General features: G+C 36.0%; 3 protein-coding genes across 5 annotated transcripts; 2 read left to right on the top strand and 1 right to left on the bottom strand.

The window, feature by feature from the left end:
• Positions 1 to 388: 388 nt before the first annotated feature.
• abcb10 (ATP-binding cassette, sub-family B (MDR/TAP), member 10) lies at positions 389 to 9,073 on the bottom strand. The gene is made up of 13 exons (XM_027174928.2): positions 8,141 to 9,073; positions 6,179 to 6,379; positions 5,803 to 6,005; positions 4,895 to 5,029; positions 4,450 to 4,596; positions 4,217 to 4,352; positions 3,979 to 4,074; positions 3,634 to 3,843; positions 3,466 to 3,545; positions 3,165 to 3,345; positions 2,986 to 3,029; positions 2,870 to 2,904; positions 389 to 1,804 (listed from the first exon to the last, which is right to left on the bottom strand). Exons 1-13 carry the CDS (start codon positions 8,529 to 8,531, stop codon positions 1,549 to 1,551), a joined length of 2,115 nt encoding a protein of 704 aa, XP_027030729.2. The 5' UTR covers positions 8,532 to 9,073; the 3' UTR covers positions 389 to 1,548.
• Positions 9,074 to 9,128: 55 nt separating this feature from the next.
• Positions 9,129 to 19,167, top strand: urb2 (URB2 ribosome biogenesis homolog). 3 transcript variants are annotated; one of them, XM_027174925.2, is made up of 10 exons: positions 9,129 to 9,182; positions 10,882 to 11,024; positions 11,226 to 11,402; positions 11,549 to 14,864; positions 14,962 to 15,122; positions 15,212 to 15,322; positions 15,772 to 16,014; positions 17,566 to 17,662; positions 18,316 to 18,449; positions 18,882 to 19,167. In XM_027174925.2, exons 2-10 carry the CDS (start codon positions 10,899 to 10,901, stop codon positions 19,077 to 19,079), a joined length of 4,563 nt encoding a protein of 1,520 aa, XP_027030726.2. In that variant the 5' UTR covers positions 9,129 to 9,182; positions 10,882 to 10,898; the 3' UTR covers positions 19,080 to 19,167. The 3 variants fall into 3 exon arrangements, with proteins under 3 accessions (XP_027030726.2, XP_027030727.2, XP_027030725.2); XM_027174926.2 differs by lacking the exon at positions 9,129 to 9,182 and adding an exon at positions 9,439 to 10,128 and having other exon boundaries at positions 10,886 to 11,024; XM_027174924.2 differs by lacking the exon at positions 9,129 to 9,182 and adding an exon at positions 9,440 to 10,128.
• A 984-nt stretch (positions 19,168 to 20,151) lies between these two features.
• zgc:66472 (uncharacterized protein LOC327494 homolog) lies at positions 20,152 to 27,337 on the top strand. The gene is made up of 7 exons (XM_027175072.2): positions 20,152 to 20,308; positions 20,740 to 21,086; positions 23,324 to 23,426; positions 24,286 to 25,443; positions 25,578 to 25,645; positions 25,933 to 25,976; positions 26,133 to 27,337. Exons 2-7 carry the CDS (start codon positions 20,793 to 20,795, stop codon positions 26,230 to 26,232), a joined length of 1,767 nt encoding a protein of 588 aa, XP_027030873.2. The 5' UTR covers positions 20,152 to 20,308; positions 20,740 to 20,792; the 3' UTR covers positions 26,233 to 27,337.
• Positions 27,338 to 27,929: the final 592 nt, after the last annotated feature.

Genomic DNA, 27,929 nt, shown 5'->3' on the forward strand with positions numbered 1-27,929 from the left:
AGCTTTGTCACCTTCCCTAATTCGGAAAGAAGGATCTAAACTTGGTAGAAAGTGAGTGCGTGTGATTTAATCTGCCTTGGAAGTGCAATTTAATTATAAACTGGGTCTTAAAAGATGTTGCATCAAATGCTGTGAATTATAATGAAATGTGTTTTAGACGTTTGTAAATTCAGTTACATGTAACTCATTTTATAACCTTTGATTTATTTATAACTGTACAGTAAACTGACTGCAGTCTGTAAACAAGGTGCATCTGAAATGTCAAGGACAACAGCGCCATCTTTCGGTTCCATATGCTTTTTAATCCTCAAAACATCAAGTTGTGATTCCTGGACACTGTAATTAATTCAATCAGTAGTTTATTTATATAAAATTAGCACACCTAACATTACAATATGTCCCCAACTTTATTGAAGAAAAAAAAATTGTCTCACATACAAAACTCATAAAAAATTATGATTGCAGCCTTATCTCTTCAACAGTGTATATTTTCACAGATAATCATCATCTTAGATTATTTGGTGGTCATTTACACTTTGGTGGTCTATTCTCCATTCTGTTGTGTTTTTTTTTAAATCTTTTGGCAAATATGGACTGTTCCCTGTGTTAAAGTTCAACGGTTTGAAGGATGACCGTAAAACAATAGTTTGAGGTGGATCCTTCTTCCAAACCTCCTATGTAGCAGCTTATATTTTTCCACATACAAAAACAATGTGCAGGTCTTTAAAACAGGACTGACCAGCTGATTTTTAAAATGCCAGTTTTGGCAAACATTGTCAAATACATATATGCAGTAAATCTAAAACCACAATAGTAATGAGCTTTTTCTAGATCCCCGTTTTTTATATCTAAAATGAAAGCATACCTGTCTTTTACTAATTCTAAATATATAATTAATTACCAGGAATATTTCAATTTTATGAAATGGTATAAAATATCCAATGATTGATATTCAACAATTATCACAGAAGCGCATGTTCATGCTCTTTGATTCTTAAAAAAGTTTCCAGTTATACTGAATGTATAAGTAATGCAAGTGGCAGTATCTTAAATAAATAATCCTTTGTGGTTGTTACATATTTGTAACTTAAAATGGAGTAATTGTATCTTATAGTTGAGTGCTGGCATCAGGTTTTGAATAAACATATATATTACCAGTCAAAAGTTTGTAAACACTAGACTCTATACAATTTATTTCCATTGTCTTTAAGGCCTACGACCTAATTGGAGGAAACTGGCAAATTATCAATTCAAATTGCTTCATCCAAACAAATTCCTATTTAAAATCTAGGAGATGCAGTCAGCAAATGCTCAGCCTGTTTGCTCAGCCATATGGTGGTCAATGAGGAATACTATTAAAAATTAATTGGATGTTTCATCATTAATGTCTTCATTAATATACTAAAATTAAAAAAAAAATTTCCATAAGCAAACTTTTGTCTGGTAGTTTACTGTAAATAGGCACTCATATACAGCTACAGCTGTTTTAGGCATGCGAGTATGCATACACTTTCATAGTACTTTCTTCAGATATTAGATTATTGTATTCTATTTGGCAAAAGCCAGCGTTTGCTCAGCATCTAAAAAGGTCTGTTTCTCCATGAGTTTGCGAAAGATGCCATCTTGGTTAGCGAGAAGCTGTGCATGACTGCCACACTCCACTACATGCTGCTGGTCCAGCACAGCCACAGCATCTGCATTCTGGATGGTGGAATAGCGGTGAGCAATGATGAGCACTGTGCGGTCCTGCATCAACCGTTCCAGGGCCTCTTGCACCAGAAACTCATTCTCTGCGTCCAGAGCACTGTGGAGTTCAGGGGCACAAGAGGAGAGAACATAATTATGAAAATTATAATTTATAATTTTTTTCAATAAAACAGTTTTTTTAATATTTTGTTAGCATTAATGGAAATTGATTGTAGAGCATTAGACGATGACTTTCTATCCCCAATTTAATTTCAAGTTCTGCTTTAATATATAGCAGTGTGGAGCATACCAGCAAAGAAAAAAATAAATAATAAAATTTATTTAATAAATGTCACAACTGTCATCAAAAATACCTTGAGCATCTGAATAGATAAGTTAAATCATTACATAAAGTATGTGTAATATGTTGGGCCTAAATGACTTCTGAATATGGATTTTTGACATCTAGCACATGGCACCAGTGATGTACTACAATGATTAATTTAAATCCGCCTAGCCATGATTGTTTTTCACATACAGAAATATTTAATAGCATTCTGTACTGTAAGCTTGATCAAGTATAGGATCAAGAAACATTAAAATTTTAAACCACTTTACATTTAGATCAGACCTACAGCTGGGTTGAGAGGATAAGCAAAAACAAAAACAAAACAAAGCAAAAAAACAGTTCTGTGCAACCTCATAGGAAAAAAGGAAAGGTACATTCATTATCCTTATTTAACAACAGGAATCTTAATCATATGAGATACACTGTAGCTTACAGCATGTAAAATATACTGTTGTAAGAAAAAACAACATTTTCTGTTTCTGGCAATTAAGCTTACATAATCTAAGTTAGTAATGGAAGTACACACTACGCTGCACACATCCTTATCTGTAACCAAGCTACATCATTGTGAAATGTTTAATATCATAGACAGGACTGTGTGGAAAAAGTCAATTAAATGAGCAAATAGCCATTAAAAGCTTGGCCTGACTCAAAGTAACCAAAAACAATTGACAGGTCTGCTGAGTACTATCCAGAACAATGGTGCAGTGTTCTTACTTTACCAAAAATTGGCACAATTTTCATAATAAAACTAATGTATTTGGTAGTAATGCATTCCTATTAATATAATTTGAATTATTTAGGACAATGACATTTAAGAAATGAACACCTTACCTTGTGGCTTCATCTAATAACAGTATTTTGGGGTTCTATAGGGAAAAAAAATATTTTAATGTTGAGTAGCATGAAATGTCTTATGGAATAAGATGGAGAAAAGCATGAATTTTTACCTTTAGCAATGCCCTTGCTATAGCAATTCTTTGTTTCTGTCCACCTGTTCATTCAATAAATCAATTAGTGACACCATGAAATATCAGCATATTCAAAACAGAAAATGCACCAGAGAAAGAAAGCAGAAAGAAATATTTAAAATGTCCCAATCAAAAATTAAAATACTATATTTTGGTACCTGAAAGTAATACTCCTTTCTCTCCAACAATAGTGTCAAAGCCTTTGGGAAAGCCATTAATAAAGTGATGAGCATTAGCTATCTGTGCTGCTTCTATGATGTCCTGTTTTGTAAGCTGTTTAGGATCTGTTGCTCCATATGCAATGTTCTCAGCAATGGAGCATGAGAAGAGGACTGGTTCCTATGTAAAATAAAAATACTATATTATATATATATTATGTTGTAATCATAATAGTTTATTAAATAATCATAACAGTGAGCAAGTTCAATGATTTAAACAATAGCTAGTGGTGTTGCTTACCTGGCTTACAGTTCCAATACAACTCCTCAGCCAAGAAGCATTCAAACTACGGATGTCATGACCATCAATAGCGACCATACCTAAGTCGGGGTGAGAAATTAAACAGAACTGATTGCTGATTCTTTACACAAGAGCAAAATAGAGGAACTTGCAAACCTTACTGCTAACCTGAGTCTGGGTCATACAGACGGAGTAGAAGGGACACGAGAGTAGATTTTCCAGAGCCACTTGACCCAACCACTGCCATCACTGTACCAGCTGGTACAGACAGATTTAAGTTCTGGAAAATGGGGGCATCCTTCCTTGTCGGGTAAGCGAAAGACACATTATGGAACTCAAGGGCTCCCTTTAGATGTTCTGGTCTCAACACAACTCCCTCTGGGAGACAAAAAAGTGGAACACAGGGTCAAATTGGTCTTTTAAGTTCAATGAACACAATGCTTGGCAAGTATTTGTAATGAGCACATCATAGTGTAATAAAACAAAAAAAAATTGATGTCTGATGATATGTACCATTGAGAGAAAATTGAGGCTTCCGCTCCATCAGTTCCCAAAGACGTGAACCAGCTCCAAACCCCTTCATCAGCTCTGAATAGAATGAGCTCATGCCTTGCAATTAACAACCCATAGAGTGTACACAAGTTAGGAATACTACATGAACCTTCTGTGACCTACTGTTTGTTATTGTGTGATGTATTGAGCGCACATTACTGATACACCTACTGACACATGCAGAATAATTTGTCTTCACCTGCAATGCTGATGCCAACCCAGAAGGCATACATAAGGAAGGATGAAAGCTCTCCAACTGTCATGTGCTCACTACCCATCAGCAGCCCACCTTTATACAGCACACTCAGGACAATCATGTTGCCACTCAGGCCAGTCTATAAAAACACAGAGTTGAACACTGTGGTATAACTGCAACGTCTCGATATTAAAATTTTTAAATTCAATTTGTAATTATGTTTCAATGAGATATACCACTCCATAGAAACCAGCCGTGAGCCTTGCTTCCCTCTTAGCCAGTCGAAGGACGGACTCCACCCTCTCTGCATAGGCCTCTACTTCTGTCATCTCTTTCCCGAATGCCCTCACTGTCCGTAAGTTACCAATCCTTTCTTCTGCGAGCTACAGAATGGACAAATCATAAAAGATAAACTGCTAAATAAATTAACACTATAATGCATTTAACAAAATTAAAGGACAATTTGCAATTATCGATAATGCAATTCTATTTATTGATAATGAATCATTTTCATAATAAAACACCTGAAAACCAGAAACACTAGAAAGTGGTTATCAAGTGTTATTAGATTACTTGTTTATTATGTGTCATATAACACACAATAAATTTGTCCTGCTAACAATAGACACATTTGATTATAAGTGTAAGCAGAGTGTTAGTGCACAAAGAGTTAGTTCTGACCTGTGTGGCCTGTGCCAGAGCATCCTGTGTTTGTTTTGATATGGAGCGCACATATCTTCCGTAGATAACTGCCAGTCCAGCCAAAGGAGGTACAATCATCAGGACAAAGGTGGCAAGACTAGGTGACACATAGAACTAAAGAAAAGAAAAGTAAGAGGTGAAATTTATATAGCTGACAAAGTATTAAATTATCTCTACCGTTACTGATGCATTTAAGCAATTTATGCAGGAAAAATACTGCTATGGTGTACTAATAAAATAGAGTTGAAATTTAGAAACTTACATCGTTCAAGATGAAATAATTGAACCATTTCATTCAAATGTACAGAAAATAAAAATTACTTATAGCTTTATGTGAAAGATTAGGAATTTAGACAGGAACCCAAACATACAAACAGACAAAAATCACACACACACAAAAAAAAACTCGACATGTTTCTAAACCAAACATTCCTTCTTTCCATAGGCTAAACTAAATTATGCTCAATATTATCATCAACATTAATAAATGCCATGATTCCAGTCAGAGCATTTAGAATAGCACAAAAGTGAGGGCAGTGGTGGCACAAGAGGTTAAGGGTCTGGTTGTTGATTGCAGGATCAGGGTTTAAGCCCTAGCTCTGCCAAGCTGCCAGTGTTGTACCCTTGAACAAGGCTCTTAACCCTCACTGCTCCAGGGGTGCTATATTATAGTCGAACCCAACCTCAAAAGTAGAAGAATTTCACTGTGCTATAATGTATATGTGACAAATGTTTACTTCATATTTATATTCATGGTTCTGAATCAAACTTTACTTCTTTCCATAGGTTAAATTAAATTATGCTAAATACAAATGTCAACATTACCGAGTGCTGTGATACCAATCACAGCATTTAACAACATTTATTAACTTTAGACTGCAGCTTACCATCATGCCGACTCCAGCTCCAGCCTGAGCAATTGCCCGTAGACCATCAGACATGTTGTCAGTGAGCACATTTCCAACTAAAGCTGTGTCTGAAGAAAGACGGTTAATGAGCTCACCAGTGCGGTTCTTATCAAAAAATGCCACCTCCTGCCTCAAAATTGAGGAAAAAAGGGATTCACGTAAGTTTCTCACAATCTGCTCCCCTGCAAAAAACCATCACAAACATGCGTGTGTTTAAGACAAACAGGGAATCATCCACTCTCATTCATTTCTACAATATAACACTAACATATAGCATTGCTATAAATAAACAAGGTAGAAAAACTTATTTGTTCCTCACATAGCTAATGCATTGGGGCTCCTGCTGAGAGCTCACCTGAGACTTGAATAAGGTATACACGTGCAGCATTGGCAGCGCCACCACACAGGAAAACCCCTGCCAGCATGATGCACAGGGAGCTTAGGGAGGCAGTAAGATCAGCACCCGTGTTTGTGTAGATGGTATCAATCACTTTGCCCAAGAAAAACGGGGCAGACATGGTGACAGCACTGGAGACAATCAGGAAGCTCACAGCAGCTTTGAGTAAATTCAAACAGAAGCACAAAAATAATAGGTAAAAAGTAAATAAAAAGTCATTTATCATATTCACACATAAAGCTGACAGTTGCTTTCAGAACAGTGTACTTTCTAACAAGATTAAACAGTGGTGTGTCCACTTTTTAGAGTGTGTTTTAAAGAGATTTGACAGAGGCCCATGAAGAGATGGCAATCACATAATTATTAATACTATACACATGCTTTTGTAGAATATAAATTGTTTGCTAGTGCAAAATGAACTGCCTCATGGTATTTTGGAAGAAAATACAATACTTAGGTAATGGCTCAGATCAATGTGTCACAATATTCTCTTATTATGTAGCTTAGGTGTAGTTAAATTTCTAAATGAAATGAAATTAAACAAAAACAAAATTGGTGTGGAATAACCCCCTTAAACTCAAAGCTATTATTGTAATCAATCAAAGCTATTGGCAATTTTCCCTTCCCATGTTGCTGCAAGTGCATCAAGGGGGAAAAACAGTTAAAAAAAACCCATTGTTTTTTTTTTTTGGAGTTTATGTTGAAGTATTTTTTTTATTAGCACAGCAATCTAGTTACCAGCTCCTCAAAGAAGAGTTATTCAATTAAACTAGTGTGCAATATTCACAACAGCTCACAAAAATAATGTTAATGTAATTTGTATACAGTTATGCAGTTATTTATGGTTTTTTTTTCTTAGACCATTTTATGTAGATTAATTTAGTGGTCACCAAAATGTGGACAGACATTTAATTGAATAGCTGCCAGAAGAATCCCAGAGTTCCAATTACCACAATTATAACATGATATTAAACAACACTATAAAAAAATCTATACAAAAAACTATTTTATAAAAGCACACCAAGTTTGCATAAATTGCAAATACTTGAAAAAAGAAGGCTTTATCAAATAATTTATAGAAGTAATTCATAACAGACGTTATGCTTTGCTTTTTCCGTTCAACCCTAAGTCGACCATGTGTTTTATTAGTCCATAATAAGTTTATCATGGAAGAATGAATATAATTTCATTGAACTTTTTTGGATTTAGGTTTTTTATTAGATCATTTAAAATCATTAGAAACCCTATTTTTCTAACAATTTAGGAGTAATCATCTGTACAAAGCTGCTACTTGAGGTTGGAGTTTGACTACCTAATTTTTTTTATTTCAATCTTTTTATTGAGGAAGTAACACAAACAGTCATGTACAAACAATTCACAGGTATTCCCCTTAAATTTTTGTCATTTTAAAACACAATAAAACAGTGAGTAAAGAAGGAAAAAACAAACAAACAAAAAAAGGCATATACAGGAGACAGAAAACACACGCAATAAAAAAAATAAAAATAATAATAATAAAATAAAACTAAATAAACAAAAATTAATAAAAAAATAAGAGGGGGGGGGGGGGAAGAATCAATCACATGGTAGCGTCTGTTGCGATTTAAAATAGTCTATGAAAGAGCCCCATTTATGGTGAAATTTTTCAGAGTTACCCCTGGATGAAAACTTTATCTTTTCCAGTTTAAGCAATGACATCACATTCTGGAGCCACACAGAAACTGAAGGTGCTTTAGAGGCTTTCCAGAGAAGTAAAATGCACCGTCTAGCCACAAGTGACGTAAATGTCAATATATCAGCCTGATCAGGGTCAGTTAACACAGAGTTAACCGGGAGTCCAAATACAGCTAAGTTGACTACCTAATTTAAAGGGTTGCAGCTGCAACCCTGCACCATTTCTAGTTTGTGTTTGCATCTTACCTGAAAGCCTCAAGCGTTCTGGATAAACAAGCTGCAATAACTTTTTAAAGTCATCTGAAGATGTCTTTCTCGGTCCGTCATTTGTCTTGACTTCACTTCCCACATGCTTTGCTGCTTGCTTAGAGTCGGCTGACGTGCTGTAACAAGCAAACGGTGTGGAGACCCTGAAGTGTGTCCAAACACAATGCGGACCTAAAGACGCTCCAAGCCGGACGTGAGAATAAAGGGATGCTTCAAGTACAGGTTTACACAGCAGCTGCCTCTGTGATCTCATTAAAGTCAGACCAGACAGCTGGTAAAGTCTTGCTTGTCCTTTACAGGTGACATTCCATTGCTGTAACAGTGTCCTGGTAGCGAATCTCGACCTTTGCAACATTATCATTCCATACATTTTGAGGAAGAAAGCTGAACTGAGTCTTGGTCCACTTCACTTTCAATAAAGATCATTAGCACAAGCACATCCACACATACCCCCTATAGTTTCTTCCCCATTTACAAGGCAGGGTTTCAGCTCCTGATACCTCCAGAGAAGAAAAGCCTATTGTGAGCCAGGCTACTGTGACGGTTACTGAACATTATCTGTGTCTGACAGCTACACATAGTCTTTTCTTTCGTTATCTGCTCTCACGCCCAAACAGGTTATTGGCACTCCCAGATGTCACCAAAATCTGTCACACTAATGAGTCCTGCATGTCCTTCCCTGTACCGTCCATTTTAACTGATATGGTCCCGGGCAAACAAACGAAACCGACAGCAATAACAAACAAATGCACAAAATTTAAATGTTTATAAATAAAGATATAAATATATTCAGATCGAAGTTACGTTACAGTAGACCAGTGAAGGTCAGTTTCCCTACACTTGTTATGACCTGGTGGAGGACGTACACTTTTCTTACACACTGTTTAGTACACGAACGAGCTACCTTTAGCAACCGCATTAGCTGTTTCTAACTTCCGTTTTTTTTTTAAACGGAAGCTGCCTTTGTGTCGTAACTTTACTTCCGCTGATAGAGCAAGAGGAGTTCGGGCATCTTATTGAGGTGTTCTGAGCAGATTAACTACACTTTATCTTCATCTGCTGATGAAGATAATATATATATAATAGATATATAAGATATCTATATAGATATTATATAAGATATCTATATAGATATTATATATATATATATATATATATATATATATATATATATATATATATATATATATATGAGAGAGAGAGAGCGCAAAAAATTATATCTATATAGATAGATAGATAGATAGATAGATAGATAGATAGATAGATAGATAGCAAAAAAGTATATCTATAAAACATGCTTGTGTTTATTCATATAGATATATATGGTGTTTATTAAGCAAAGGCATGGACAATCACGTTTAGTCTGCGTTTAAGTACTTCCGGTATTAACAAACTTCTGACAGACATATTCGAGGATGCACGAATAATTGATTCATGTGCACGATACGGGAACATAATTATTGTTGCGCTCTGAACTACTGCGTGTGGTATATAGATTAAAATATTTTAAAGTCTAGGAATCTTTTACAAGTAAAAATTAGCCTTTAAATCGACACATAATATAGGAAAAATAATAGTCGCGTTAAAGAAACTATATGAACTGTCCTCAGTTTGCAGTTCAGAGAAAATCATGAACACTTTCCGGATGAATTAAAAAAGAATTTGTTTCGAGAAAACCTCAGAATCTTTTAGCTACCAGTAATTTTCAGTTATATTTGAATAAAACTGCTGAAATGTAAGTTAACAAAATGTTTTAAAAAATGTTTAAATGTTAAGGACGTGTAGGAATAAAAGGTAGGTTATATTACAAAGGTCAGAGAAAAGATTACGATAAGTAGTGCTTTAATTCGGAAAACATGAGTTGGAGTAAAATCATCTATTGCCAATAGTCAATCTATTACTACTGTCTGAAGGAAGTTCAAGGGATAGCGCTGCGTCTTAAACAGGAACACGTGTGTGATGTGACTGTAAGTATACGGAATATTAATGGAAGAATTATTCCTTAAAAACTATTGAATTCCGTTTAACAATTTTTAAAGCCACCATAGATTTGCTTCTACTTAGTTCTTCAGTTCTTGGACAATTATTATTATTATTTATTTAAAACTTTTACAGACCTAACTTTACACAGACTGTAGTGTGTGTAAAAAAAAATATTAATCACGAAGACCCCGAGTTCGATCACCCGGGTTTATATGATAAATATTAAAATTTAATATTATGCTCATTAAGCATGTTTGTACCATTATGTTTATTTATGAGAGCTATTTGAACTCTGCTCATTTTAATCCCACTGATCCCAAATCAGTGAGAGTTACATAGATAAACCACAATGTTATATAAGTTTACGTTGATATACATGTTTCTGTAACATTACCAAGCATTACTAAAACAATTTTGTCGAAATGACCACTATGCAATTACAATTACTATTTAATTACAATTATAATTACTTTAATGATGGGTAATCAGGGTTTTGTTCAAGTTAATGTCACTAGAAGATGGCTATGCATTTACCCCAAGAGTACTGTTTGTGTAACCCTAGTCTTGGAGAACCCCCTGTCCTGCACATTTTAGTATTTTCCCTACTCACAACACATTAAGAGTCTATAATTCGCTTAAATAACAGCACTTCCCTAGGTGGACAGGTTCATTAATAAATCTATGTGCTATTGTTAATTATTGATTTGTGATTTCTCTGTCCCCTATTTTCTTATCAGCTAGACTTGCTTTAAAAATGACTACCATCTACTCAGGCATCCATCAAAAGCTGAACAGCCATCTTACACCATGGCCAGATAAACTGAAGCTGGCTCGATTTGCATGGGTGTCCAGTCAGTGCTTTCTTCCAAATAAGGAACAGGTTTATATTCATTTTCTTTCTCATGGTTTAGGATTTATTTCAGTTAACATGTATGCAATTATTTGCAGTATCTACACAATCTACTATGTATCTAAGAATGCACAAATAATACACAACTCTCAGATCGCTTGTCTTTCATTGTCATTTTAGCCTTTTTTCCTGTCGTTTTTATCTCTCACTGTTTTCTGACCGTTTTACTAGTTTTTGTTTGACTGGGTTGCTCGTGCCTTTTCGGGTTACTACACCAAGAAAGTAGAGGTGCCACAGGAGGTTGTGGAGGGCTTATGGACTTACCTGAATGAAATTCTTCATAGTAAGAAGCTTTGTACTGTCCTGAGCACAGGAAAGACCATTAATATACACCCAGCAGTTCCCAAGGTATCTGATGCACAATACAGAACAATTTCAGGTTTATGATTTAGTTTGTGTTATGTTGTGTATATTTGGTGGTAAAATTGTTTGTTTTACATTTTAAGATGTAAGTTTTAATTGTACTTTTTGACTATTTGTTTCTTTTTCCACAGATGATCAATGAAAGGATTCTGGAAAGCACTTCAGGAAATCTGTCTGTTAACTTGTCCACTATATTGAGTTGTTGTGAAGGTCTCTTGACATTTCCTGTCCTCGCTGTGACATATACTGCCAAATATGACCTGCTGGTGGAGCTTGTGGTTAGGACCTGTGGCGTGGCCTGTTTTCAACTTCATCAACAGGGATCTACAGAGCCTCTTTCTCTTAAGGTGTTTGAGGTTCTACTTCTTATATTGAACACCTATTTGACTGTGCAAAGGCAGCAAGGAAACCCAAAAAGAGTTTTTGTTCAGGTGGCAGAGCACTTACTTCAGCCACTCTGCCTGTTAAGACACTTACTAACCTCTAGAACATGGACAGAGAAGGATGATTCAAGGATCCGACAACACATGAGCAAAGAGATCCGGAGCAAAGTGGACTTGATTATTCAGTCTGCTCTTTTCTATCATGAACATCTACAGTACTACAGAGAAGAAGTTCTCCCATCAGAACAGAGATCAGGTGGAAAAAAGGGATCTGCAGGCAAAACTTTGCTTTGTCCTGTTGCAACTATTTTGTCAAAGCTTGTCCATGGGCATGATGCAAATACAGAGTCTTTCTTTTATGGTGTCCAATCCAGTTCTCTGCAAATGCTCTTCAAATTTGCTTTGGATGCATTTTGCAAAGGAGGAGAGAACAAGATGGTTTGCTTTTATATTATGACAAAGTTTCTTAGTGCCCTAGACTTTACAGAGGATTTAAACATCAAAGAAACATTTAATGAGGCAAACTGGAGCTTTGCTCTGCTTGCCTTAGAGAACATCCTGAACTCCTGTTTGGCTGGAGATATCTATAATGTAGCGGCAGATAAAATACATCATGGGGAGGTACAGTTAAAATTCTACAGGAAAGTGGCTCAGCTTTTATTCAATAATGCTCAGACAGGCATCCCAGCCTGGTACCGCTGCCTGAAAATACTGCTGGCACTTAACCACCAAATTCTTGAGCCAGATCTCGACGAGCTTGTCTCCTTGATCTGGGTGGATGTCGACAATGTGGAATTTCGGGTAAAGAAAGCTAGAGAGACTCTTGTTTGTGCAGTACTTCAAACCTATGCAAAGCTACGCCAGCTGCCAAAACTCTTTGAGGAATTACTGGTCGTAATCTGTCGACCAGCCGCTGATGAACTGAGACAGGAGATATTGCCCGAGGCTTTGCAGAATTGCTTGAGTCACTGTCTCTTAGACAACCCTCCTAGCCAGAATCTCGAAATCTGCAGCCTTATTCTAGAGAAAATGCAAAACGACCTCCCTTATGTCCAAGAGGGAAGAAGAGAATCTGCACTAAAGACGTTTTCTCTGAGTGTTCTCATGCATGCAGTTGTATTTAGTCTTAAAACGTTAGATGACAGCACTCCTTTGCCCATAGTCAGAAAAACCCAAAGCCTAATGGAGGATCTGTTTAAATTTGTTAGGGATTTGCTTCAGCGTCTTGACAGAGTTTTGATTAGAGATACCCTTTGGGTAGAGAAAAGTCACGAAGCAAGTCTTCTTCTTACTCACACTTGTCATGAGGCAGACGCACTCTTTCAAATTCATTGCAGTAAATACACCTCCCCAGCTGGTCCAACTGGTGATGTCAGTCTTATCTCTGACACAGTACAGAAGGTTTTGCCACTTACAGAATCAGGAGGTCAAATAACCACTCCACTGAGCAGGTTTCTTCAAAAGCATCTTGCTCTCCACAAAATGAAAAGACACTCACTTATCACAAATTACCTTGCTGTGGACATGGACACACAAGATGTCCTTTATGAAATTGCTCAGGTTGTGGTAAATAGTCAAGAACTTTCAATAAACCTGTACAATGACCAATCCTGGGATGGTCAGTTTTGCAGTGTTAATAGTGACACCTATCCAGTTGCTTTCTGGTTTCTTATAACCACCAATCTTCCATTAATTGCTCCATACCTCACACAGGAAGTTACATCCTGCATAGCAGATGCAATTCTGAACTCCCTGCTTCAGGGTCACTCAGAAAGTAATATGGAGAAGACTGATTTGTCTTTCCCACTGATTTCAAAACAGTTGCTTGAAAGTACAGTTCTTTGTGAGTTGCCCAGTTTGCACTCAGCAGTAGTGACTTCTATCACAGACAAGATTTTTGGACTGCTAAATGCTTCTGATGTACAGTCCTTTTGTCCCTCGTTTTTAAAATCCTGCACCGAAATTGGTGTTTCACCTGAAGGCAAAGAAGGACACATTGCCGAAATCTCATCCTCCTTTAACAGACTGAAAGCCATAGCACAAGAAATTATGAACTGTGCTAAAGCTGGCACTTCTCTACCCATATCTGAAAAACAAGTAGACACACTTATGCAGTTAATCAGGATAACAAGAGTCCTAAATCCATATGCAATATCTCCTGAAGATTACTTAAGACTTTTTTTGGGTTTGTTCATCATGACGCTTTGTCTCCAACATAATGAAAATGGGACACTTGCACTACCAGTCAACCTTTTGAAGGAGCTGTTTGGCCTCATGAATTCACTGTTAGTGGGGAAAAATTCTTATACAATCCTCAAAGCTATACATGGCAGTATGCTCTTGGAGGCGACAATGACCTCTCTTTTTTCACGTTTTGATAAGGATCTGTTTGGAAATGTGAACTGCTCAGCTTGGTTTTCTTTTCTCCAGTCAGTCCAAGCTTTCATTCACAGTGTAACACGTGTTATTCTGGAGCGAAAAAGCAGCGTGCGAATCAATCTGGACAAGTTTACCACTTTTATGATTGATAGAGCTTGTGTTATTGGAATATCATCTGCAGACTCTGGGGATTGTGATGAAGCTCTTTACTCATTTCAGCTTCACTTAGCGACCTTGAGCACACTTTGCAATGAAATGATGTCCGTTCTTGGAAAAGGTCCTCAGCTGGATGAGGCTCTGACTCAGTTGTTGGGGAAAATAATCTCCCTAATGGGGCCTGCCGCTCAGACTGTGATGATGGGTAAGGCAGACGGCAGGCTCAAACAGTCATTCTTTATTGATGTGTTGACTGTGATGATCAAGAGTGAGCTAGCAAAAGTCTCTTATCAGACCCAGGATACTGGTGATGGTGACCAACAGCCCAAGTTATGCAACATAGCACTGTACAATAGCTTTGGCCAGCAGATTTTGGAGGAAATGTACCCAGCACCACAACCCATGGAGTTTCTCATTTCATCTCTCCATTATCTCTCAGCATTTTACATGGCTGCAGAAAAAACTCAGGAGTCTGATCTCCACAGTCTCCATGTTAAGATTCTACAGAGTGTTTATAAGCTATTATCAAGTAAGCATCCAGTTGAAATGATCTTGTTACAAAGTTAAGACTTTATCTTTCAACACTTTACCTAAATTTTTTTAAACTTAATATTCATGTCCCATAGAATCATGGCTTTCTGTATCAGAAGTAAAAGAACTGGAAGTCCCACTTCGAAGCTTGCTTGCTGAGCTAATGGTCAGATCTTCAGAAGAGCAACTCCAGTCATTTTTTTTCATGATCCGAGATGGACTTGTTGCATCCCAGATAGAAATAGGATACCACAAGGTGAGTTAATGATTCAGAATTTACATATTGACAAAAATATAACATTTCTGCTCAACATGTATATGTGTAACATATATCGACTTTGACAGGATGCGTTTGCAACTGTGACTCTAATAAAGCTGCTTGCCAGCTGTTCACTGTCCGAAACCACCTCAGAGATGTTCTGGCGTATTGTTCCTAATATCATGTCTTCACTTGTAGTGAGTATTTCATTGCAGCCTTTGTTTAAATGTTTGCAATTTGTTAATCAGATTTTTTTTTTTTGAATATTGTACTGGCACAAAAAAACCTCTTGTATAGCCAAATGTTATTAAAAATACTGCAAATGCAGGTTTACTTAACCAATCATTAAATCATTCAGAATCCCACTCTCGCTGAACTATTTCCAGTGCTGCCACTGCATGAATTAATTAATGTCTGTTTTGCCTTTAAATGGTGTCACTTAATTAATTGGTAGCACATAAAGTATCTGTAATGAAATGAAACTTCATGGAATATTTTTGAAAGTGCCCTTGCTCACTCATTTGATATTTGCCAGGTGTGTATAAAATTCCTAATCATGCAGATGCAATACACATTTAGTAAAGACAAGTATGATATCTTTAAGATTGCAGTAACTGTACCTATTTTATTTAATTTTTTCCCCCAGTTTGTGGTAAGAGCATCTGGTCAAGTGTCTGCTCTAACCAGTTTACTGACTGTGCCAGTGGTAGAGACTCTAACCATACTGCTCCGTCAGGGAGAATCTCACATCTCTGACCCACACCATGTTATCTTGGTGCTGGGAGCACTTGAGTTTGTGCCTCTGGAAAACCAATGCATAGACAATTACTATTCAGCCTTCCATGCCATCCATGAAGCCCTGTATGCAATCATCCTGTGCTACCCTAAAGTAAGTGACCTTCACCTGGCTTAAATTGTGTTTATAAGGGGTAAGCTTATTAACATTTAAACTGTATGTAATATAATAAAAAATATTAGTGTACATTAACAGTGCATCCAGAATCTGCAGACAGTGGTGGGGTCATTTTTAATATTTAAAAGCATGGTATTTGACCCCTTTCTTTTGGGTTTGCTTTTTTATTTTATTCTGTTTTGTAAAATTTTCGTCTGCACACAAATAATAACGGTTCACTTAAACTTCAACAAAAGAGATAAAGTTATGTGCTAAAGTGCTTGTTACAATTTTCACTTTTATTATTATTAACATTATTAATAACATGGTATTTTTTACATCATTAAATTATATTCCATAGTCCAGGGGTCGGCAACCCGCGGCTCCGGAGCCGCAAGTGGCTCTTTCATCCCTCTGCTGCGGCTCTAGATTTGGAAAATAAATATTTAATTTAAATATATTTTATTTTGTTTGTTTAAAAAATGTAATTCTAAATTCTAAGATTATGATGCTCTTGTAACATTAAAATAAACCGTGTTTAATTTTTTTTGTCGCTCAAATTATGCGTCATAACTGCCGACTTGCGAAATCCGACACACAGAAGCAGACGCATTTTTGGTTTGCTGTAGCCGGCAAGTTTTGATGTCATGCAGGGATGTCAAGTGTCACACGTTGAGAGTTTGGTCTTTTCTCCCGCTCTCCCGCCACACATCGTATTTCCTTTTGACTAATGATCATATAGTTAATAAGACGCAGCCCACAAAATGTATCAGTCCACACCGCTGTCTCTATGGAACCGTGCAGGAATCAAGCGCATCTCAGTTCTTAGTGAGCCTGACACTTATCAGCCAATCAAAAAAAGAGGCTACACAATAGCCAATCAGAAAATAGCACTATCTGGGACAGATTTAACGCAACAACCAATGAAAAAAATTGGGGTTTGGAGATTGCCTGTCTTCAAAACTTGAGAGCCCTGGCCATGAATACGAAGAGGACTCGATTAGACATTGAACATTTTATTGAAAGTAACCTTCAACCCAGTGTCTTTTTTCTTAAGGTTAGTTCAAACTGTTCAAAATATTTTTGTTTGCCTGCAGAAATAAAATTTCGTTTACTCGGTAGCAGTTCATTGATTACATAAATGCAACACACTACAGTTTTTTCTACACTTGCAGTGTTATCTTCATTTTAGATGTCAAAAGGGTTTTGTGGCTCCCTGTGTTTTTTTTTTCTGTGGGAAACGGGTCCAAGTGGCTCTTTGAGTGTTTAAGGTTGCCGACCCCTGCCATAGTCCAATAGATAACTTCAATAATCATTCAACCTAATTAAGAATTTGAATTATAAATATATTCATAAATCAGTGTGTAAACAATGAACATTGATGTATGATAGTGAATTTAGCTGTATTCCTGTGAAAGTATTTTCAGCCAAGTATCCCTAGTATGTGATTGTCTATCTATTAATATCCATCTTATTTATTTACTTAATTATTTATTGGTTTAATTTTATTTATTTATTTTTTAAAACTTTGTCTCTCATGTGGCATAGGTGATGCTGAAAGCTTCTCCAGTCTTCCTGAACTGTTTTTATCGTCTGGTTGTGTCCATCATACGTGAGGGAAGGCAAAAAGGGGAAAATGAAAAAGGTGGGTCATATCAGTCTCTTATTGTAAGCATTATACTAACTGTTAACTGCTCAAACTCAAATACTTTCAGTCTGTTATTTTCAGTAAAATAAGAAATGGTGGTTTAGACCTTTTTTTTTTAATTCCCAGTATGAAGTGTGATAAAATATTACAAAATATTACACTTTACACTGCATAGTTGTATGAATTATTAACCTCAGGTATATGAGGTTATTTGTGGCATATTTGTGTTTAATTCAAGTCTATGATGTTTTATTACCTATTAGTATGACGTAGCCATAAGTAGAACCGGCTAACAAAGTCAAAAGGCATTTTAAAATAAAGCAGTATTCCTTTGTATCAGGCAGAAAATTTACACTACTGTTTCTATTAAAAAAGATTCATAATATTTTAGACTAAAATATAAAGGATAAATATGAACATACTAAAACAGCAAAAAAAAAGCACCTGCTCTACACTTTTTGTATTAATGCTTTGAAATGAGATATAATATTAGCTTAAACTTTACCTGGTTTATTTTGAAAGATATGTTCAGACCATTCAGATCAAATCTCTCGTAATTATTTGTTTGTTTTAGCTATAAAAGCCAATAAAATGATCATCGTTCTTGCTTTTACTTAATCATAATACATTATTGCCTTCTTTAATCCCAGGAAAGGATTTTGAGAAGCTTTTACAGTGTGCCATGTTAGTGGAGCGGATGTACACCCATATTGGCAACGCAGCAGAAGGTTTCACTCTTCTGAACTCTTTCATTGTAGCTCAGTATGTCACTGAACTTCAGAAGGTAAAATCTTTTGTGGACAAACATTTTTGTCCCACACATGAAATATTTTCATTAATTCTAACTGTGTATACGTATTCTATGGTGGTGTAGCATAAATATTTCTCTGTTTACAGTTCAGTGTCCTATCCAAATATGTTAACAATAGTATGTTTAGTTTTGTCTAGTTTCATTTGAGGAAATTCAATCTTTGGTATTTTTTCGGTTAAATCCAAACAAATACGGAACTTCTGATTTCTCAGACCAATCATACAACATATGTGGTTACAACTTTAGTTTATACCTGTAATTAAAAGGCCTAAGAAGATGCATTCACTACTACGAAATTATTAATTTGATCATATATGTCATTAAAGTCCTGCTTAATGTGTCTGTGTGTACAATAACTTACTGCATCAGTAAGGAAGGCCATGCTTCTGTGTTAAATTTGTAAAGGTGACACTTCAACCAGAAATCAAGGCGCACCTGACCGAAGGCATCTACTGCATCTTGGACCAATGTGTCGAACAAGACATAAAGTTCTTGAACAGGACATTGCAAATGGGGGTTAAAGAAGTATTCGGCGAGCTCTACAAAAATTACACACATTATCACAAATCTCAAAGGCAAGGGGAAGAGAAGTATACGGTCTAATCCTCTTGTCAACAAACTGATTTTGTAAGAATTATTGTTATATTTTTTCTATTACTGTGTGCCAGGGAAATAAATTAACTTTTGTGAATTCTGTGTTGGTTTTAATCTTATTCATCTCAAAGTAATGTGCTATTAATGTGAGAATACTATTTTAAAAATATGCATTTTTTATTTTTTATTTAAGTTAATCTTTGAGTGTACCTGAAGAAATATGTTTCTGAAATGGTTTCCATGACTACCTGATGGGGGGATAATGGTTTAAAAAGAACAGGTTTAAGACGAGAATGGACGACACTTGCTCAGCTGTATTGTGAAACTGGTGCAAGGCATTGTGGTTTCAGCACCATACGGCACTTTGCCCTCTGAAGAGTTTCCTGAAGACATAAAGCATTTCAATGCTATGATTAAGGAGGTTTAAATGCACAACATTTACGTGTGACCAAGTTTTTAAATTTCAGTTTGATTATCTGAAAAAGAAAGGAATTTGGAGTTATTGCATATTTTGGAAGAGTAAGCTATTTAATCATCTGTATCCTATTTAATCAGATGCTTTAATTGGATGCTTATTTAAGTTTGTATTATTAAAAAGCATTAGGAAAAAAATTTGTATACATTTAATTGAAATAATCAGTCACAAACGGTACTGTGTATACAATGTGTTATATGTAAATAGTTACAGGTTTGCCTATGTTGTACACAATTGTAGTTATGTACTTAATTGTACAGCATTGGTGTATTTTCTGTAGAGGTCCCATTGAACTAATATTCTCAGTATCAATGAGAGAAATCTCCCATTATTTAGATTTAACAAAGAATATCAAGTAATAAATGATTTATGCTTTTAAAATTCTTACAGATATTTAGCGTGTATACTTTTAAGTGATGGGGAAATAAGGATGGTATAATGAAGCACATGGTAGGGTTGCAAAAACTTTCTTTAAGATTTCTTTCTTTATTACCTCGCTTCTACTTTATACATCATGTTCTACTTCTCTCCATGATCACCTCATATCTTATTTTAATAGAAATACATTTATAAACATGCTGAACATTAATTCATTATTTTATTTCTTCATTCTCTATCTCTCACGGAACCGAGTATTTAATGTGTTTCTACCCGGATCTTTTGTGAATTGTACACAGTACGCTTGAAAAATTCTTTAGCGGGCCGAGAAATGCATGTAGGGATCCATTGATAAAGCAACGCTTGTAGTTTATTTGCGGTTTGGGTGAGTTATTTGCAAACATTTATTTTGTTTCTTTATGTGAAACACGAGGACTTCTCTCTGAAGTAGATAAAATGATGCTTGTTAATGAACCTGGCAGAAGCATCTGTTGTTCTTAGCAAAGTTAGCAACCCCTGTTTTCCCTCCAGTGACTGGGATTTAAATAGCTCCCTGTGGTTATTTTTCTGTCACTGGGTAGTGCATATACAGTATATCGAAACATGGAATGGATAAAAACCTGGCTGGTTAAAAATACCTAGCTTTTTACTCTATCCATTAATGCAAAGGCTCCACCTCTGGCTGGATGATGTTGAGTGTCAATGATATGGCTTTTTATGTTGCATTGCTTAGTAAACTGCCTGGTGTCATTGTGTGACGTAACATTGTATGCACTGTACTATATATTACAATATATTTTTTTTTGTCTCCCACAGGAAGATTGGGACATTCATCCTGATTTCTTGTACTCTACATCAAAGCAAACATTATGGAAGTAGAAGACCCAATATCTGCCAAATTCCAGACTATCGTTGAGGCACTTATGATAAAAACAACATCAGAGATTGTGAAGGTTTTCGCTGATGTCATGTTGGAGACGAGAATGGAGATCTCTCGTAGCTGGAGGGAAATTGATGATCTGAAACAGGAGTTGGAACAGAGAGAAGAACAGAGAGAAAATCAACGAGGAGGCTCTAGAAGTCAAATGACCCAAGTGACGTTCAAAACTGAAGAGGATGACATGGTGGTGTCCCAAGATAGTATTGGAAGTACAGAAAGCAGGGTAAGCTATAATCCATGTATACTGTAGCTCTGCACATTTAACTGAATCTATGTGGTTAAATTATTCATATTTAATTTTGAGGATCTATCGAGAACACTTAAAAACTCTGTTATTCTCCCTAGGGAACTGTTAAGGGCTCTGTGTTTACAAAAGCTTGTTTCCTAGTCAGAAAGGGTTCTGAAATAGAACCCTATAAAGAACCCTCATTTTAAGGATCCATCAGATAACCTTTCTTTACCTAATTTATTTGGACTACTTTTTGGCCCCCTACTCTTGGTGTTTCACAGTCCTTTCTACAAGACAAGGCCACAGCAAATCTACACATCACAATTTTTCACACAGAATTTTGTGAGACTGTGTTGGATGGACCTCTCACCCTCAGGGGAGTCCAGTGGCATATACATTTGTACATTTTAAATGTAGTGCATCAGTCTGATGCACTGAGATCAAAATTAAGAGTTTCATCATGAATGGTGATGACTGCAAAAAAGTCACAATCACAAATCATGGTAAATGAGACAGAGTTTAAGGTGGTTTACAGATGGTCTGAATAAATTATCGACTGGAACATACATCTGAGAATTAAACAAATTAAGCAAAAGTGGTTACTGGAAATACATTGATGAGAAGGATCAACTCTCCTTCTATCCCCATTGGCTCATTTTGTTTAAAACCGAAGATAAATGCAGATAGCCAAATGAAGGAAACTAAAAGGTTATTTTCATTAAAGTATCTAACTGTAGTGACCTTTAGTTTTTAGCTACATTCATTTTCATTTTAAGCACACTTTTAGTTAAGAAAAATAACCAGTTTTTTATGTAAATTAAATAGAGTTTGGGTAGGGATTGGCACACAGATTAAGAACTTAGGGCATCGCAAAATGACCCATGTCCTTACCCAGTTTTATACTGTAGGTTGCCATGTGGGGCATTTTAGTATGTTGCCAGACTATAGCAATTGAAACCTATCACTCTCTCACTCACTCATTTTGTACCACTTATCCGAACTTCTCGGGTCACGGGGAGCCTGTGCCTATCTCAGGCATCATTGGGCATCAAGGCAGGATACACCCTGGACGGAGTGCCAACCCATCGCATTGCGCACACACACACACTCTCATTCACTCATGCAATCACACACTACAGACAATTTTCCAGAGATGCCAATCAACCTACCATGCATGTCTTTGGACCCGGGGGAGGAAACTGGAGTACCCAGAGGAAACCCCCGAGGCATGGGGAGAACATGCATACTCCGCACACACAAGGCAGAGGCGGGAATCGAACCCCGGCCCTGGAGGTGTGAGGCGAATGTGCTACCCACTAAGCCACCGTGCCCCCCCGAAACCTATCATTAATTAAAAAAAAAAAAAAAGATTCTCGTGAAGAATGTCTATGGATGAAGCCATGTTTCTCATAGAGAATAGGTAGTAATGCTTCTTCATGGTGGCTGACAGCCAATCAGAACTGATTAAAAAAATAGTTAGTCAATGGTCAAGCCAGTTGGCCCTGCTCACTGCTGGCAAACAGCCAAAGTATTCGTTCAAGCAGGAGCAATAGTTCAGAAAAGAGGCAAGTCCTGATTATGGGGAATGATTTTGCTGGTGCACAGATTTTTCCTTGCGCATCAGAGCTTGCAATTCACGCAACAGGGATTCCATGCATGTACATCTATTTTCCTCACACGGTTGTAATACAGACATGCATAGAGATTTCCTTTTTAAGGGATTTTGGCAATGGATTATTGTTTATTTTTCTTTGCAACATACCTAAAAAATAGGCCATGTTATTGGTGTAATGTTTGCAAGCAATATTGTTCCATTATTTTGCATTTCTGAAATTATTATTATTATTATATTTTTTATTTTAAGCTGTTCAAGTGCCGAAAGATTTTTTTTTTTTTAGCCCATTCAGTTTGTGAGGTCTAAAAGCCAATTTGCATCAAATAGGAAACAAAACGACTGTAGCAATTTCAGCATGAATGTACTCAGATTTTTTAATTTTATTTGAAAATTATAAATTTGTCATAATGACAGAGCATTGTTTTTGTTTTTATGCTACATTATCTGACAGAAAGGTATGTGTCTGTGTTTACTGCATAAAAGTAAAACCCTGTGTTTACTGGGGTTGTTTGGAATTTGTAATTTTTTTTTTTTTTTTTAATTCTTAAATCTTTTTGTTAAAACTTTAAAACTTTTTGTTAAAGTACTTGTTTTAAAACTATCATCTTTTTTTTAGGGTGAAGTGCAAATATCTGAAGACTCCACTGTTGAGGAAACGGACACCAGACAGAACGGCGTATCAGTTCTTGAACAAGCAACTACAGATATTTCATTACCTGGTAAAGAAACACAATGCACAAATTAATTTCTGAAACTGTGTGAAAATATCATCTTGTAAATACACAAACTGAAAAGAATATGTTTCGACTTTTTATTGTGGTCACTTTGTATTTATCTTTGTATAATCTTTCTCTCTGTATATAAATATCCATATTTACTGTACCATATGTATTTTACAGTTCATTATCCAGTATGTCTAGGATTGTTTCCATTTGCTTGAATGGAGGTGACAAAACCTTAGTCACAACATGTACCCATTCACATAAAATCATTAAGTATGTAAAAACCTGGACTGTGTTTTGGATAATGGATCTGTCAATTAACTGTCAATTAACTGTCAATTTTGTAACACATTGGTTAGTGTTTCTGCTTTTGGAAGTCTTTAAGTGTTCACTGATGCATTTTTTTTGTAAAAATATGAGGGGGCACAGATACCAAATTCCTTTAGTCAGTCATCAAAATGGGCAAGATTTAAGAATACGCAAATAAAGATGTGTGTTTGTTGTTTAATAAAATAGCTACAGTGAGCCTTGGGTACCCCTGATCCTGTTGCCAGTTCATTGGTTATACTTCCTTTGGCCACTTTTGGTAGACCTGCAGTTGTGGAGATGCTTTGTCCCAGGTGTCTAGCCATCACAATTGGTCCCTTGCAAAGTTGCTCAGATTAGGGGATACGTTAGCCAGGTCTTTGTGTTGGAATCAAACACAAAGACCTGCCTAACGTATCCCCCTTCTTGTCATTGTAATGATATTACAATCTTTTTCACTTTACCTGTTATGGTTGATTTATGTGTATGATTATGGAATATTTTACTGTTCTATTGCCCAAATATTTATTTTACTTTTTTGCTTTTACAGAAACATCTTGTATAGACCCCCAGGTGACCCACTTAGAGGGTAGACATGAAACAGTTCATCCATGTACATCTCATATGGAACCTCAAACATCTGCCACAGAGACCAAGGTTCTTTCAAATGATCCAGTCCAAGCTATTTCAGCGGTCAGCTCCCAGCAACCATCCCCTAGTACAAACATTATAATTTTGAATAAAAGGTCACATGAAAAGGGGCCAGTAATATCAAAGAAAATTTGCATGGAAAAAAAAAATTCTGCCACACAAAGAAACAGTGTAACACGCATGCTTCGTGACAGACAACTTCTGAGTAGCCAGAAACCTTGTCTGTGCTGCAGTTCAGGCGAATGCTCAAAGCAACAACGGGAGCCAAAAAAAAATTCATCAGTGGCTGTGGGGCAAGGTTTCAGGCAAGGGCAGACAAGGACAGAGTCTAAGAGCCAAAAGAGCTCCAGCAAACTTAAATGTATCAGATGTGGACAGACATTCACCAGTCTGACCACTCTGGCCAATCACAATCGAGTATCCCCTATATTGAAAAAGCCATTCCCATATAAATGCTACCTCTGTGATCACATGTTTGCGACTCGGTGTGGCTGGAACATACACAAGCGGATCCATGCCCATAGTCATGTTTCTGAGATTGCACAACAAGACAACCCCAGTCCTTCCCATTCACTCCCAGTGCCCAAAGAACTAAAGGCCGAGGTGGAGGTTCGCTTGGAGAGAATTTCAGAGGCCCAGTTAGAAGCGGCATTATTTCCAAAAGGCTCCATATTGCTAGATGATGATATCAGTTTGAGCGCCAAGAAATTATCCTCAGTTGTAGAACCCACAACTTCTACAGCCAATCCTAATAAACTGTCTACAGGAACAACCACAAATGCATCCATGTTAAATTTGGAATCTGTATCTAACAGCTATACAGAACTTGTCATGGAATGCCATGCTTCCAGTTCAGGGACTGAATCAAGTGAACGTTTAGGGCAGTCAGATGATGTGACAGAAGACTCTGGCAAAAACCAGCCAGCAGAAAAGCGGACCAAATCAAAGTCACTTACATGTAGAGTTGATGGTGTGGAGTGCAATGAAGCTTCATCCAGTGCAAGTGAAGACTTAGCAAAAGGATTTAATTCTCTTCCTAGAAAACGGAAAATGTCAGGTAATCTTTCTGCATTTTAAATAGAATGGTGGTTCAGATTTGACCCAGCATGTCAGAATATGAGCCGCTCTTTAAAGCTGCTATTGTCAAAGTTTTAATGGTTAGCAAATGCTCAGTATGATCTCTTTTTTCAGATTGCAGTCATGACTTGTACAATGGTGTGTTTCCTGTTGAAAAAATTCTTAGATGGAGAAATACAAAGGTGGGTCACATTAAATAAAATTAATGGAGGAAATTCAGTCGTAAAATCTGTATTGCGCAATATATGATTCTTGCACTGTTTTTGGAAATCAAAATAATGAACTTAAAATTCAGTATGACCAAGCATTAAACAAAGACACTGATGTACATTGTTACACATTGTTATAGAAATAGTTCTTTTTGTCTCTCAATAAATCATTAATCACAGCAATCCTTTAACTGTAGTTTATGTGAAATAATATGGGTTTGTTCACATGTTTATCTTTTTCTATTATTTGAAATAACAAGGGTCGAAATGAAGTTAGAATCAAGTGGATGCCTTGCTCATTATGGTAAGCTGACCTGTTCATTTAAAAATACTATGAAAGACCACCTATGACTGTTAAGACTATTAGTTGGCTTGATAAACCAGTACTGAATAAAAATACTAAGTACAAATTTATCTGCTAATTAGCCTAGTTTATGTTTTATTTATTTTTTGTCTTCAGTGGGGCAAAATGGAAAAACACATGGGAACCAGCTGAAAGCTTTATCTCTTATAAGGATGGCAAACATGAAGGAACTGGAAACACAGACAAACGGAATTAAAATGCTTGATTTTATGTTTGTTTTCACTTAACAAATGTCATATGATTTAGAAACTGAGAATGACGGTGGAATGAATTTCAGATCTCTTTCTTTATGCAAACAAAATGTAATTATTGGATTCAAGAGAAGTTGGATGTATTATTCTATTAACATGCTACTGTGTTAATGCTACAGCACACACTTTGTTAAAACCTTTCCCTGTATATTTAGCACAATCATTACATGCTTGCTAATTTCTGTAAATGGATACATGATGCTATGAGAACAAGTTGTCCAACATCCTTATGCATGTAACTAATTAATTAAAATAAGGTGCATAATTAGAGTAAACCGTGCTATGGATTTTGGCATATTAGATGAGATATATATATATATATATAATGTACACACACACAAAGCAAACAGCAACAGGTCTTATGTCATTTTGAATTGCTGGACTGAATCCTGGAATATATTTCATAATCTTTAATCTTAGGTTTTATAATCGGTTCCTCATAAGTAAAGTTATTCATTAATTGTAAGCATACTGTATCATTATTGGTTTGGTTTCTTTGTGGTAAGAATTTAGTTTTCTCAGTCTGGTTTTGTTAATCATTTGTTTTTCTTAGATCTATACTTAAAATCCAGCTGATCAATGTAGCACCAGCTTAGTTAAAAATATCTTTACATTCATTACTGATTGTACATCTGTTTTTGTCAGTTTATGTAACGTTTTTTTTTAATTGCTTGGGGTGTTTGTTTTTAGTATTTTAGATATCAAATATTTCCTTGAAGTTGGTGCAAAAATGTCTTTCAGATTGAAAGTTGCTCTATAGTCTAGTCTAATATTATTGTTCATATGTTCACCTTTGTTAAACTGAGCAGGCATATCTGTGTAGCATTTCATTATGAAAACTAAAATGACTTTACTCTTGATTTTATGTAACATAGTGCTTCTTTCTGTGATGTAAATTTTGCCCTGAGATTTTTTTTTAAGTTGTTCTGTGCATATTTGTAGCTGTGTATATTCATTACTGCCTGTGATGTGGTAATGTTGACAAATTGTCGAGTTTAAAGGGCACTAGTTTGGGCGAATGCATGATTAAAATAAAATCAGTTGCCTGTCTCTTATTGCTTTTAAGATTCTGTTTATATAGTACATATATCTGCCTGCTGTTTAAACAAAAAACTAATGAAGCTGCCAGATAAATGTTCTCAATCATGTTTTTTAAAAGAACAGTGTTAGGGGTTTTTTCCCAGTTGTAGTTCTTTTTTTTCTTTAAGGTTTCATAAACCTACATCCTATATGCAATTTAGTTACAAGGAAACTTATGAGTTTTTAATAATCGGCCATTGATTTTGAAGTATTTAAAACTGCTTAAGCCCCCAAAACAGGAAAAAGTGAAAAAGACAAACAAAAAACATTTCATTCATGTTGACTATATATCCTGTGGCCTGATTTACTTTGTATATCTTGGTTTCCTGTGTAGGTGGAGACATGCTCAAAATTCTGTTGTATGAATTTCCACCAAGGGATACTTTAGAAATGTGAAAGTAACATGTAGGTAATCACAATGGGTCAATGGGTCTTTTACTTATTAACCACACTTTCCTGTGGGCCAGTAAAATCTCTCTTAAAACCACTATATGAACTTCAAAACTCTTATTTTCTCTCATTTTTTGTGAACATTTACAAATAGTTTAGAAACTAAAAGAAA

The sequence above is a fragment of the Tachysurus fulvidraco genome, chromosome 4 (assembly GCF_022655615.1).
Source record: "Tachysurus fulvidraco isolate hzauxx_2018 chromosome 4, HZAU_PFXX_2.0, whole genome shotgun sequence".
Taxonomy (NCBI): Eukaryota; Metazoa; Chordata; class Actinopteri; order Siluriformes; family Bagridae; genus Tachysurus; species Tachysurus fulvidraco.

Bases quoted from the DNA above. Each gene is read 5' to 3' on its own strand.
- abcb10 (XM_027174928.2), bottom strand. From the start codon at position 8,531: ATGTATGGAATGATAATGTTGCAAAGGTCGAGATTCGCTACCAGGACA. The intron at 3,844-3,978 runs GTACATATCATC...TTTGTCTCCCAG, and splicing joins GCCTCAATTTTCTCTCAATG to AGGGAGTTGTGTTGAGACCA. The intron at 2,905-2,985 runs GTAAAAATTCAT...TTTTCCCTATAG, and splicing joins TAGCAAGGGCATTGCTAAAG to AACCCCAAAATACTGTTATT.
- urb2 (XM_027174925.2), top strand. From the start codon at position 10,899: ATGACTACCATCTACTCAGGCATCCATCAAAAGCTGAACAGCCATCTT. The intron at 11,025-11,225 runs GTTTATATTCAT...CCGTTTTACTAG, and splicing joins TTCTTCCAAATAAGGAACAG to TTTTTGTTTGACTGGGTTGC. The intron at 17,663-18,315 runs GTGGGTCATATC...CTTTAATCCCAG, and splicing joins AAAAGGGGAAAATGAAAAAG to GAAAGGATTTTGAGAAGCTT.
- zgc:66472 (XM_027175072.2), top strand. From the start codon at position 20,793: ATGGAAGTAGAAGACCCAATATCTGCCAAATTCCAGACTATCGTTGAG. The intron at 21,087-23,323 runs GTAAGCTATAAT...TCTTTTTTTTAG, and splicing joins TTGGAAGTACAGAAAGCAGG to GGTGAAGTGCAAATATCTGA. The intron at 23,427-24,285 runs GTAAAGAAACAC...TTGCTTTTACAG, and splicing joins TACAGATATTTCATTACCTG to AAACATCTTGTATAGACCCC.